Genomic DNA, 14841 nt, shown 5'->3' on the forward strand with positions numbered 1-14841 from the left:
CACCCCAGGAGTTCAAGGAGAGAGGGAACACTTACAGGGTGTCAAATATTTATGGCATACTACAGAGAATATTGATTATACAATAAGTCTGTCTAATGACTGCTGCGCACAACCGAAATGTATTCTCTGAATAATTGAAATTGTACCCATGAGCGATTTCTCATCTCTATGTTTTTTTAAAAATGTAATTGCACTGTCCCTTTATTCAAATATTATTTGAGATGTTATCAGGAAGTGTGTGTGTGTTCATACTGGAGAGAGGCAGACAGACTTAGAAAGAGGGAGAGAATCGTTATTAAAGGCTGGTACTGATACACTTGGCTGCATATCTGTTAAAGTACTGGTTATAAAACAAAAGTATGTAGATTCTAGCTACCATACCACTTTATCTCATCTCCTCTAAAATATTTCGATAAGTTTATACTTGCTTGGAAATTGGATTTAGAATTGATATCTTTGCTTGCGTAGAGTTAGTAATATTGAAGCTACAGTATGTAAATACAAAGGAACACAAACTACCCTTTTGCTGCAATACTACCCACAACCCCACAGTACAGTGGGTAGTACATTGGTTGCGGAAATGTCACCTTAACCATAGCCAATGTTTAGTCCTACACCTGCTTGCTGCTTTTCACCACATTTTGGTACCTCATTTGAACATGCTGCATATTATGCTTGCTTCGGCAAACCATTCCTTTTCAGACTAGCCTATGTAAAGCTAACCATAACAGATGGGGTGAAAAATGCTTTTGATGTTTCACCTCTGTCTAACATCTCTTTTTCCAGGTTAGCGTTCAAATGTTTAAATGAGATTTATAAAAAACGTAGGTCCACCATATTGGGGGACCTCTCATTGTCACTGGGTATCCAAGCCTTGGGGGCATATCTGTCTGATGCTCTGTCCAGCCCATGCTGGTTCTATTGGATACAATAGTGGTCTGTGTTATATACCTGTATTCTCTATGACAAAGCCTGTGCATATGGTGGTTCTGGCTGACCCAGGCAGATTGTTGTTCCCTATGAATCACTGTAAATTGAAAAATTATTGGAAAAATATACATCAACAATGCATATTAACATAAGTATTACCCCCCCCAATAGATGAATAATGTGTAATACAGTGTGTTTTCTTTATATTCTAAAGCTGTAAGACGTTGTTGTTATAACCTTCGGTCTTCACCTAAACTAAAACTGAGGTGGCGTCTGGTAAAGGAAAGGTACCCATAATGAATTGGCTCAATTTATATTCCTCAAATTATCAACCCAAACATTCAAACACACATCGACCTGTCAGCAGACACAAGCTGCCCTCTCTCCATTCCCCTCTCTCCATTCCCCTCTCCCCATTCCCCTCTCTCCATTCCCCTCTCTCCATTCCCCTCTCTCCATTCCCCTCTCCCCATTCCCCTCTCCCCATTCCCCTCTCTCCATTCCCCTCTCTCCATTCCCCTCTCCAGCTGACAGTCCATTTAGAACCCAATTATACATCCTTAAGGTTGTTAAGATGTATGGGCAACAGTAGCATACCCTCCCTCCCTCCTCCTCCTAGAGGATGAAGTGTCTCTTCCACCGCCCTGCCCTGACTGGATACCTCCTGTTGCATTCCTCTACCTTCTCATCCTTCTGTCTGAGAGAGTAAATGAAGCCAGAGGTCAGCCTCAAAGTCCTCTCCTCTCCTCCTAAATGGGCTGTTTTACCTACCGGCGTTACATCCTCAGCTGCTGCCTGCAGCCCGTGGCTCATTTGAGGAGCTGTCTTTGTCAAGGGCCTTTTTTACTCCCCAGGAGTGAGAGGGATACCCACATCATTACCACTACAGAGGGCACCGTAGTTCCCACGTCAGCTCCACCCTCCTCTCCCTAAGTCAACCACTTCATACTCAACACCAGCATTACAGTAATTGTCCCCTATCTGAATTATGCATGTTTACAAACAGTCTCAATAAGCAGTATTCCTCTAGAATAATCAACCCCTACCTAGAAGGAAAGCCAAGCCACCTGTGTGTTTTAGTGTGGCTGGTGACCGTAAGGCCTCTGTAGGAAAACAAGCATGTTAAATCTTGACCCTGAAACCTCCTAGGGATCGACAGAGACACAGTGGCGTCAGGCAGAACTCCCACAGCTACAGGGCTGGGCAGAGAAGGGATTGCTGACACAGCCAAAGATGGTAAGGAGACCGCCACAAATTGCCTTTTACCCAACATTACCAATGGTGATGACAGTGCTGCTGAAGGAGCAGGGCTGTCTGTCTGCTGGGCCAGAGGGGAGGGGCCCTGATGCCGGACAGCTGAGAGGGAAGGCACTCTATGCCAGCTACTTTTTCTGCCAACCTAATGTACTGTGTGGTGTGAGGATGCTGATTCATTTACTCTGAATGGGGGAAAAAACAGAGTAAATGTAGCTTCTTGTATACTTTTTGATGTTTACAAAAAGTTGTTATACTTTAACTTTTCACCATTTACATGTTTTATCTGTTCAATATAAATGCTGTAAAATATGCATCCAAATGTCTTTATGTAGTAGGTTATATTTCCCCTTACATAATTTTATTCTTGCATCTGTTGTGTTATTTATTGAATAATGAAGACAGTATAGGTAATGGAAGAAATTATGCATTTTGTCAAGCTGTGATGTCTGGTATGAGGAAAATATTCTAGCCTTACAAATCACTTCTTACCTTGCTCCCAACATGAGCTACTGTTTCATAGCCACATAAATACAATCTTATGTCAAATATAAATAAATTATTTAAAAAACACAACAAACCAATTACATTAAATTAAAGTAATCGTTGTTTTTTTGTCAACTCATTCATCCAGGGGGTGAACTTTAAAACATCTTCTAATGGACCTCTATCTCTCCTGTCCTCCTCCCCACAGACACACAGCCTCCAGAGACACTGCCTTACTCACTCCTTGCATGACTCACACACATTAGATTCATGAACCCATATTTATTTCCTCCACTCGGAACCCATTAAGGCCTCCATTTAAGTCCAGAAGAAGCAGGTCCCTCCCACACACCATGCCCAGCTGCATTAATGGAGGCTGTAAATCTAACATTTCAGCCCGGTCAGGGGAAACAAGCTGTAATCTGAAGCTAGTGTTAGATAGCTAGATATTGTTCTGTTGAATCAGTTGGCCTCGTCCTCAGGCTGACACTAGAGCTGCTCTGAAGGCTTTGCCTGTGTGCTGTAGTGCCTCAGCCAGGAAGGAACTCAAAGAGATACTGCCTTCCTCAGCGCTGGGCTACTCTGTGGGAGAGCATAGATACCTAGCCAATGAGGCACAATGGACAGCTGAGCACGGGTAGTGCCGGTGGCAGGGGTTAGAAATTATAATTGGTCAATCTGAATTGGCAGGTCTTGGGTGATTAAAGGTAGCCATTTTGTTGATTCTTCTGGTGAAAGCTCAAAGAACACGTCCCATGGAGTTGAAAGTATTTTTGACAGAATAGAGCTCAGCAGGACGTGTCAACAGATTTAATAAGGCCCCCCAATCAACTTTGTTACTGCTAGGTACTTTATTCCTCCTTCCTCACTGTCACCATGCTCCTTCTTTGTTGGAGTGGTGAGGATACTGTCAAAAGCACAATTTGCATGCAAAATAGATATTGAGAGCTTTTAAACAGGCAGTTTTCTGTTTGTATTCTGCTGTGGGCTCCAGGCATTGTCTTGTGTGTTGTTCCACTGTAGAGAAGACTGTGTGTGTGGAATAAGAAGCTGCTGAGACAATTCACATTCAAGTCTGACATTTCTGATATACCATCCTCCACTGTAGATATGTCTCAGTTCTGACATAGGCTTGAGGATAGTTTTAGAAAACCAATGGAGAAAACTACAGAGTTGCGGTCTACGTGACTGATAATGATTATTGTGATAAAATATTGTCTATTTTAGTTTTTAGACCAGTTTTCAGCAATGTCATTGCTATCCAAACATTAACGTACAGTAAGTCAGATGGGAAATAAAGAGGTTTATGATGTGTTACATTTTTGCTAACCTTGCTAAATGTGCTGGTTTTAAATAGAGGGCCAAACTTTGAAGTGCAGACTGAATGTATTTTTGAATAGTTATAAATAAATATGCCCAAGCCTCTGCTAAGATGTTTCCTTTTCTCCTGCTCTATGATTTTGCACTTTTGATTGAATCAGTAGGAACACGTAACCTATTTTCTTCATATTTTAGATCTTTATTTAAATGATACCAAATTAACCACAGTCGGTCATTTCAGAAGTGAGCTGTATAATACTGGTAGTTAATTGGGTTTTCCTCTGGAAGTGTTGACCTGTTTTTTCCAAGGTCCTTTGTTAATGATTTTGTATCATTTTTTCAAGTCAGACATTGACAGATATAACTCATAGGCTACACAGCCACCCCCAGTGCTTCTGTCTGGTACAGACTTTCAGTAAAACACAGAAAAGTCTGATGTACACACCAGAAGACCTTGTTTGGGGTGTTTTCACCCCTATGTGGGGATGATACTTTTAATAGCAGGCACCCTGAAGTCCCTATCCTGTCACCCCACATCTCCAAACACAAACACGCCACACACACACACCTTCCATAAACCTCTTAGGCTCAGCTTTTCTTTGTAAGTGGATGATGGAAATCAACTGACTGTAACTGAGAATCAAATAAACACACACACACACATTTAATGCTAATGGCGGAAAACATTTGGTGGCAGTCTAGGGATATGGAAGTAAGTGTTTGTCGGTAGATAAGCACAGCAGACTGCCTTCTTTTCACTGCCTCCTCCCTCAGGGGCCAGCAAGCTCTACTTCAAATACCTGCTCTTAAAGCGCACTGCAAAACCATCCGCAAAGACTATTGTTCCATGTGACAGACAGCAGTACCCTGCTGAAGGGCTCAAACTGGTACCCCTCTCTAACTGCACCAGAAATCAAAGCACAGAAAGGAACTAAAAAAAGATCACTCATATGTCTCTAACAGTCATGTCTGCATGAATATTTAGCTGTTTAAGTTGCATGCGTACTGTATTGTGTTTATTTTATGGTCTCATACTGAGTCAAACATTGTCTTTCTTTTGTCTTTGAGTTTTGATGGCCTGGAATGTAGATTAAATGCGAAGTACAATAATGAATTCTGGTTCTCAGATTGAGAAGCCCTACCTCCTCTTTGAGTCTTCTTCTTCCCTGACCCTTCCCTTTCTCAGATAATCAGCAACATGGAGCCTCAGGTGACAAACGGCCCCAATGGCACCACGGCCAACGGGCCGTCTTGCAATAGCCGCAGCTGCCCTTCACCCATGCAGACTGGAGGCCCTACCGACGATAGCAAGACCAACCTCATTGTCAACTACCTGCCCCAGAACATGACCCAGGAGGAATTCCGCAGCCTGTTCGGCAGCATTGGAGAGATCGAGTCCTGCAAGCTGGTTCGCGACAAGATCACAGGTACGATGACACACACAGGCCATAGGAAGATTGGGGGAATGACACATAGAGGCAAGTGTAAAGAAGTGGGCCTGGTGGGCGGGATGTGGTGCAGGGTGGGATGGCATGGTGCCGGAGGCCTATGATCCCGGACAGGACTCCAGCTGGTTACCACAGAGCAGGAGGCTGGGGCTGGAGCTGGCTAGTGAGCAGCAAAGCCCAGTGCCACGTGGCACAGAGGTGTTTTCCAGCTAGTCATGCCTCTAATCCCAGACCAGTGGCTGTGTGGGTGGCATAGCAGATGGAATGGGGGAGGCTGCTCTTAGATAATGTCAGATAATGGCTTTCATTTTAGATCCTACTTAGTGACACTTCTTCCTTGATAATCTCATTAAAAAGGGCTAGTGTTGAAGAGCAACATCCGCTTTTGACAATTAGATGCAGCCAGGCTAGACTGTGGCTCAGGTTGGTGGAAGTACAGGGCCATCTTTTACAATAATGGGTCTGAACTGGCAGGAAGGTAATATGTAGTATATACAAGAATAGCACCTGGAAACCACACTACACTCATTTTTCATCTATTTTTCCCATATGTGTGATTCACAGCAGACAGGGAGACCTAATAGTTTATATTGGAGAGAGTAAAATGAGACATGATTAACAGGAAGCTCTCACTGGCCTAAATGGGAAAGTGAGGCCATTTCTGTTAGTGTTGAAAGTTATTTTCTACCGTACAAGGTCTCGTATGACTTAGGAAAACAAAATATGTTATAAATATTCCCCTCCTGCGGTGCATGTCTGTGTTGTGCTCCCATGGGTGCAATTTTATCGTTCAAACTTTTAGACTAACAAAGCGCTTCTCCCTCTCAGTAGAGGGAATGCCAGGAGGCTGCATGCAAACCAGTTGGCATCATTAGCTGACTTAGCTAGGTTTCAGGGAGAACTATTTTTGAAGCACTAGGGCCCCTATCCACAAAGAGTCTCAGAGTAGGAGCGCTGATCAACACTTTGGATACGGGCCATGAGCCCTCTCTTGTCCATTTCCAAACATCCCCTTTTAGACATTTGACCAGAACACCATTAAAACACTACATTCTCAAGCACCACATACAGGACAATGATGCTTCTAGACCTCACCCCCCTGCCCTTTCAGTTTATTTTCAATTTTTCAAGTACAGAATGTGAAATTCCTTTACACGGCAGTTCAAAAGGGAGGAGGATGTCTTTGTGGACAAGGTGAGGTGAGCTACCTAAGCCTCAGCGTTGTAAGAGACAGGCTTCTCCTTTCTCCGGACCGGGTGCTGTCAGCTTTGATGAAACAAGAGCGGCAGGAGGTACCAGCCAGCCCAGCCACTCTGGGCTCGTCTGTCAGGCCCGCTGACTTCAGCTCAGTGAAGTGCCACCTCAGATTGTTTACCCTGCTCCCTACGCATTCCTGCTGTGCATGTAATACACCAGGGACCTGCAGGTTAATCTTTTATTGAAGGCAAACCTACATGCACATCGCTAGAGCCCAAACATGCCCTCACTGGCACATCACCCCTTCAACTTTCTCTCAGGCTAACGACCAAACTAGAGAGAGACATAAAGTGAGTTGTATTGAGTGGTAGTAGGATTCATCTTTCTCTGGGAAGGGAGAAGCTGTATGTAATTATTAAAGTGAAGGACAGGGTATGTTTGAGGAGTTGACAGAGAATTCTCCAACAGATTCTTGTGTATATTTTTAAAGACCGCTATTAAGATGAAAATCCTCAGTCAAAATGCATACATCTGCCTGTAATAAAATAAATAAACATACACCCTCGGAGAGAGCTGGTCATTTTCTTGTGGACCTGGGAGCACATTGAATGACAACTTTTAATGGAATACATTAGGAACGTGTTAGTGATTCTGGCCATCAGCACACAGAGAGGGACTGATTAACAGGAAGCTCTCACTGGCCTAAATGACTGATCAGGCGCCGCCAAGGCAGAAATAGGTTCCTCGTCAGTTGCCCATTTTACTGAATAATTTTCTGCGCTGGCTGCATTTCTTTAGGAAAATGAATGCATTTGTATTCATAATGGCAGAAAATAAATGGCTTTCATGCAGGAACAGGAATTGAATGTGCTTGTGATTTGGTTCCTGATAAGAGAGAATCTTTTTACATACTGAGACAATCATCTGTTCATATTCTCCAGACAGTAAATGCTTACTGCACTGTAATACAAGACCCATCTTCAAAGATTTTCTTCACATTTTGGTTTTCCATTTGGTCCTATGGTGATAACACTGGCCTTTGTGTTATCCCCACTCTTTTGGGTGGTGCCATTTTGAGTCTGGCTGTTTCATGGCACACTATGTTAAGATACAGCGTATATCACAGTCTGTAAGGATTGACCAAGGACAACAATGATCCCAGGACAAATCAATGCAGTCACCTTCCCTTAGTTTTACCACTATGGGTCAACTGATGCAAATGATTCTGACAATGCAACAAAACAAAAAGCAAATGTAGTGTATGAAATATTCATCCTACTTGATGTCTAGTACGGCATAGTAGGCCCTGAAACACATCGCTGTGCATCTGAGAGCAGAGAGCGTGTGAAACTTGTGTTTGAGACAGGCGTGTGTGGAATCTCTCCAATCCTCTGTGTGACACACAGCTAACTTATTGGTCTGACAGGGAGGAAATAAAAAATGCACTGTTTCACTCAGTTTACCCTCATCTCTTTGTTGATACTAAAATATATATTCAGATTGAGTTCACAGTCAAAACCAATGCTGTTTTATTTACAGGCAATACATGGTTTGTATTGTTGGTTTGTTGCTGGAACTGTTTGTTTACCAAGCTCTGACACAATCAAACCTTCCATAGTGATGAGCATCAGGAATGAATGGAATTAGTGTTTATTTTGTCCTCCAGTTCACATGAATCTTACTGGTTCATATAACAATTAATATGATGCAAGCATGCATAAAATAGCTTCCTCTGTAGAACACTGATGAGAAAAACTGTGTGATATAAACAACTTAGCTAGTATGACAATGATGCTTGTAGCTCTTACATTGGACCAAAGTGAAAGATAGAAAACAGAAACTCTGCGCCACTTTAGACATACTAGCAAACTCAGTCATTGACTTATCTTCAAATCAGCTTCCGTTTGTTGAATCCAGAATAGATTCATATACTGTAAGACAGAAATCATAGAAGGTTAGGGCTGGCACCATTACTGTATAACCGTGTAACCGATGGTAATGATGAAGACAGTCATGAAAATATAACAACCATTTAAACAATTTTGGGGGGGGGGGGATTGAAGAGCGGTTGAGTCCGTTTCTGCGATAAAATGGACTCTTAACAACGTGATGTAAGCAAGATGTTGTAGCAAACGATGAATAGAATGGTCTTGGAACCTCTAACCCTGGCAATTTGACTGGTAAGCATTATGGGTACACTGGTATTGTGACGCTAATAATTTCCATGGTAATGTATAATGTTCATTCAAATTATGTTAACTGATTGGACTAATGCATTGGAATGTGTTTTTTGTAATGTCAGTTGAGTTGAATCAACAAATCACAGCACATATTGATGGGTACATTTTGTGACCGGCTGTGGCAGTCACCAAATTTTGTCAGCCAGTGATTGTCAAGCAAATAACTGCCAGTCTCACGGTAATTGACTGTAATTAACATCAACACATTTAGCATCTCCTGGCTTCCACACATAGCCTACAAGCCACTGATGCAGATCTTTGGAGCATCTACATTAGAAAAAGTCTAACAAATTCTTGTAATAAAGCCTACACATTCACAATTAATCCATTATTTCTTTTAGACAGGTCTAAAGAAATATGATATGAAGAAAATGTAGTCTCTTTCAGAAGAACAGAATAGCATACTCTGAGTTGTCCTTATGTTATGCCCTGATCTTTCTATGCCATGTGGCAGTGGACTACACTAGTTCATTTAGCAGACAAGATTTGCTTAGAATTTCATGGCATTATTTTATAGTATAAAGAATACAATTGAATAAAACAGAGGATATTTTCTCCAAACAATTTTAGGGAGTGCGCACATGCAGCTATTCTGTGTTGAGCGGTGAACAACAGGTACTCCTATATGCTTAATTTAGAGTTATTTATGTAACTTTAGTTGTGATACAAATGTCAGCTATATGTTTTTAAAAAATTATACATTCTAAGGCTGCATGATGCAACTCTAATGATGATTTGAAAAAAGTTGCATGAAAGGCATGAGCTCTGCTTTGTTTCTTGCACAGGCTGTACACACTTCATCAGTCTCTCATTCACAATTTGACAAGCACTTGTTAATTCCTCAATTTCCAGCGGCATCCCCTTTGTATGGATGTAATGCCCTCTAAAAAACATGCCTTTTGTGCTCTTGGGCTGAATATAAAAATTATAATAATCTTCGTGCTGCTTGCGCCGAAGCACCTCTCACTCACATAACCCTCGGTCACGTGATCGGGTCTTTCTCACAAGCTACAAGTGAAAACAGGCGCAACTGCACGTCCTTATCCAATTCCGAGGCGCATATTGAAAATATTTTGTCAGCAAGATGAGTAGGCCTAATGAACAGCAAAAGCACTAGCCTGTGTCAATATACTATCCCCATAGTACAAAGGTTGACCTATTCTATTATGTGAGGTGTGCGACTATGATTTGATTTGATTTAGAATGGACCATTATCATGCACCTGTCTCGAAATAGGGGCAGTGGGAAAAAATACATGTCATCTATGCACTTAAAATGGGCTCCCGGGGAAAAAAATGTGCGAATGGAGGATGCTTTTCCTGTGGTTCATTTTCATGCAAGCCAGGTAGGCTATACTCCTGTTGTAAAGAGAAGCAATATGCTTAATATTAGGTAAGTTGAGAAATAAATATAGTAGGTCTAGCCTATAGAAAGCTGATGGGATCCTCCTCTTTTGAATAGAGGCCATCACTCTGTTTTCTCACACAATTGCATAGCCTATAGAAATGTTGCGCATCATGAGCTAATGGGCTCTCATGAAGTGTTTGATTAGATTTTAGATTACATTTGTGTTGAGGTCAGAGTGATTAGATGGACAACAGAGTGCTGAGTACCAGGCAGTTAGCAAGTTTGGTAGGCTACTAATGACCATCAGCAGCATCAAAGCTTAGCGAAGCCTAATTACCATGACGAAACGTGGAATTTGACTGCCTTCATGACTTGTAACCGCCAGTATGGTAATACGGTCAACATAACAGCCCTAGGTACTCTTCCTGCTTTTACTTCCTGCTCCTTACTTTTAACATTGCTCTTATGGATACACTGCCACTTATGCCATCATTGACTTGAATAGGGACGCCTAATTTATTAATTATATTTCTATATTCGCTTTCTTTTACCATCTATAGAGCTCTGATGGTCATGGTATTTAGGATGACGGTAATTGGCCAGCCAATTGACCGCGGTCTCCATAATAACCATTTGAATAGCAACAATAAAATAAATCACATTTTCTACTTTTCTCTACCCCATGTATAGAAATACTGCACATGCAGTCAGGGGTGGAGAAAAGTAGAAAATGTGATTTATTTTATTGTTGCTATTCAAATGGTTATTATGGAGACCGCGGTCAATTGGCTGGCCAATTACCGTCATCCTAAATACCATGACCATCAGAGCTCTATAGATGGTAAAAGAAAGCGTGAATATAGCTGGCATTTGACAAAATGAACACTTATTCTGGATCAATATCCACTCAGCTGGTTCCGGGCCTACCTGGCTGACAGAAAGCAGTGTGTCCATTGGAACTTCAATTCCCCCCCAGCCGCTGTCAACAAATGTGTGCTGCATGGTTGCTGTTTTAAAGCTAATTTTCTGCAATTTATTGTTGCTATTTCATTTCGTCCGTCGGAGCCGGTGTAGTACGATTCAATCTTAGTCCTGTATTGATGCTTTGCCTGTGGGGACGACGTCATCGATGCACATATTGATGAAGCCAGTGACTGAGGTGGTGTACGGAACATATTCCAGTTTGTGCAACAGTCCTGTAGCTTAGCATCTGCTTCTTCTGACCACTTTTTTATTGACTGAGTCACTGGTGCTTCCTGCTTTAGTTTTTGCTGGTAAGCAGGAATCAGGAGGATAGAATTATGGTCAGATTTGCCAAATGGAGGGCGAGGGAGAGCTTTGTATGCGTCTCTGTGTGTGGAGTAAAGGTGGTCTAGAGCTTTTTTCCCTTTGGTTGCACATTTAACATGCTGGCAGAAATGAGTTAAAACGGATTTAAGTTTCCCTGTATTAATGTCCCCGTTCACTAGAAGCGCCGCCTCTGGATGAGCGTCTTCCTGTTTTCTTATGGCCGTATACAACTCATTAGGTGCGGACTTGTCACGCCCTGACCATAGAGATCCTTTATATGTTTCTATTTTGGTTTGGTCAGGGCGTGAGTTGGGGTGGGCATTCTATGTTTTCTATTTCTGTGTGTTTGGCCGGGTGTGGTTCTCAATCAGAGGCAGCTGTCTATCGTTGTCTCTGATTGAGAACCATACTTAGGTAGCCTTTTCCCACCTGTGTTTTGTGGGTAGTTGTTTTCTGTCTTTGTGTCTGTACCAGACAGGACTGTTTCGTTTCGTTTCATTCTCTTTGTTATTTTGTTTAGAATTCTGTTTTAATAAATTAACATGAACACTTACCACGCTACGCTTTGGTCCGATGATTCCTCATCTTCAGACGACGAACGTTACAGGACTTAGTGCCAGCATCGGTTTGTGGTGGTAAATAGACAGCAACGAAGAATATAGATGAAAACTCTCTTGGTAAATAGTGTGGTCTACAACTTATGAGATACTCATGAGATACTCGAGACTTCCTTAAATTTCGTGCACCAGCTGTTGTTTACAAATATACATAGACCACCACCCCTTGTCTTACCCTTGTCTTACCTGCCGAATAAAATGTAAACCCGCCAGCTGTATGTTATTCATGTCGTCGTTCAGCCACGACTCGGTGAAACATAACATATTACAGACCTCCTTTGCAAGGCTCCTCATACGCAGCAAACCCTGAGAACACATCACCTTCACTGGCTTCCTGTCAAATTCCGCTATCACCTACAAGACCCTCCAAGGCCTCACCCCCTCATACTTTTCTCCCCCTAGCATCCCCCAAACTCTGGAACTCTCTCCCTAGCATCCCCCAAACTCTGGAACTCTCTCCCCCTAGCGTCCCCCAAACTCTGGAACTCTCTCCCCCTAGCGTCCCCCAAACTTTGGAACTCTCTCCCCCTAGCGTTCCCCAAACTCTGGAACTCTCCCCCTAGCGTCCCCCAAACTCTGGAACTCTCTCCCCCTAGCGTCCCAGCATCCTGCAACGCTGACTCTATTGCACCTTCAAAAACAATCTCAAATCCCACCTGTTCAGTCTGGCTTTCCCCTCAACTAAGCTTCCCTGTTACTCAGCCCTAGCTAAGTAAAGTAGCTTTTTATTATTTTATTGTCTTATTCTTGTTTTTGCTTTTACTCTTTGCTGTCCACTGTCCTTGGGTTTTTTGAAAGGCACTTTACATTTAACATTTTAGTAATTTAGCAGACTTATCCAGAGCGACTTATAGTTAGTGCATTCATCTTAAGATAGCTAGGTGGAACAAGTACATTTTCCCTCAATAACTTAGCTGTCAGTAGAGTCAGAGCTGGGGGAGGGGGCTGGGTGTCAAGTGCATGTGCTGGTAAAATTATTATTATTGTTATTTATTATTATAATACTATTATCATCTGACATCTTCCCTAAAGCCAGGTATTGCAGACTAGACTGGCCCATAAGTGCAGATGCCAGCAGGAAGTTTTAGCGTTCCAGGCCTAAAAACACCCTTGCTCTCTCCTCCGTTCTCCCCCCACTCTCTGTGCTGTTTGAGTGGCCCATACCTGGGAAAGAGAGTGGGCCAGTCAGCCAGTCCCCTGTGGGCCTCAGATCTGGAGGGCCTGAGGGCCGGGCTGGCTCATCACTGGTCCTTTTCCTCTCTGCAGGACTACCCCGGCTCTGGCTGCTGCTGTCACTGTTGTCATATCCAGGCCTGACGTCACGGAGCTGGGGTGTCCCAGATTCTCTTCTGCTACGCTGCTATCTTCCCAGACATCCCACACATTTCAGGCTTCCATCCAACTCACCTCAGGCAGCAGCCACCGATGGGGAGGAGGGACTTGGGGTGGGTGGGAGACTCCTGCATATTACAGTTGCTGCTACCTTGCCAACCCCAGAGAACAGACATCTGAGCGGAGCCAGTGTATGTGTGCTACTGTTTATTTGGTCAGCATTTTAGTCATACTAATGTAAGCGCATAAAGCAACAGTAAGGCTGTATTTGCATTTGAATGCCATTACAGTCAAAGGTTTGAATATATTATGACCTAATATTGTACAGTGTTGTACTGTTGCTATAAGCTAATAGAGAAAAACAGTAAAAGATATCCAAAAAGGCAATGGTAAATAGTGGCATACAAAATGTGCTTAATAGCCCTGAGTCCACGTTTGCTATAATTAAATTACTTTTGCTATTTACGGCCAGTCAGAATGAACTGAGCCTCTGTCAGCTTTTCTTATTAAAAGCACTTACCAGTAAGTGGTTTATGTAGATTCACAATTCATACTTTGCATGTATATTCAATCATATCATAATTCTGCACATTAGGTAATTTAACTTAGGAGATTAGCAAACGAAAGTTGTTGTACTCTCTCCTCCCATCTAAAAACATAATACTGAACTGGGAACTTCTATAAGTTTGTAAAAGTGTATATTTTATCATCTGCATTTTAGTTGGTGAATTCTCCCACAAATATTTTGAAGGGTGCTGGTCCGTCAAAAATAGCACCATCCCAAGTTGCTATTGCAGCAAGGGCAAATTGTTAAGGAACCAACACAATGATACACATCTGTTTTGACAAACGGAAAGGTTCTTTGTTCCTCCATATCTTAAATGTGGCTAAATTTAAGACTGACCAAACCAATTTGCCTGTTTCTACCTTAGGAACCGGGTGCTATCAAGGTATGTTATCGTCAGCTGTTCATAGCACTGTCATCCTGTGCACAGTGCACTTTTCCCCTCTCATCCCTTGGCATCTTATATGACAGACTGAAGCCATGTTCACTGACAGGGAGGGAGTGGGAACTCAGGGAGAGACTATGGGGACTTAGAAAGAAGAGGTCAGGTTAGGATATAATAATGTCTGTCATATTAATACAGAACATCACAATGTTGTCTTAACCATTGTGAAATATTAAGGACAGGAAATTCATGTTTATTTTTATTAAGGGCACAATCACAGAAGGATATTGTTTGCTGCTAGGTTGGATCCTATATTGTGGACAGTCATGCATGTCAATAAATGGAATGGAAGGTACTGTTAATATCTAGAGGGTAAGGTCATACAAAACAAAAGAAGACCATAAGTGCATGAAAGCAGTGACACAGGAGG

General features: G+C 42.3%; 1 protein-coding gene across 10 annotated transcripts in view; it reads left to right on the forward strand.

The window, feature by feature from the left end:
* The window catches only part of LOC129855268 (ELAV-like protein 4), an 84538-nt gene that overhangs the window by 29982 nt on the left and 39715 nt on the right, over positions 1 to 14841 (forward strand). For 7 of the 10 annotated variants that reach the window (XM_055922736.1, XM_055922738.1, XM_055922737.1 and 4 more), the window contains 2 exons: positions 2080 to 2166; positions 5177 to 5417. In XM_055922736.1, the coding sequence (XP_055778711.1) occupies positions 2080 to 2166; positions 5177 to 5417 (328 nt within the window). The remainder of the gene's footprint in view (positions 1 to 2079; positions 2167 to 5176; positions 5418 to 14841) is intronic. The other 3 variants (XM_055922740.1, XM_055922744.1, XM_055922746.1) reach the window with 1 other exon arrangement.

Source organism: Salvelinus fontinalis, chromosome 5 (genome assembly GCF_029448725.1).
Source record: "Salvelinus fontinalis isolate EN_2023a chromosome 5, ASM2944872v1, whole genome shotgun sequence".
Lineage (NCBI taxonomy): Eukaryota > Metazoa > Chordata > Actinopteri > Salmoniformes > Salmonidae > Salvelinus > Salvelinus fontinalis.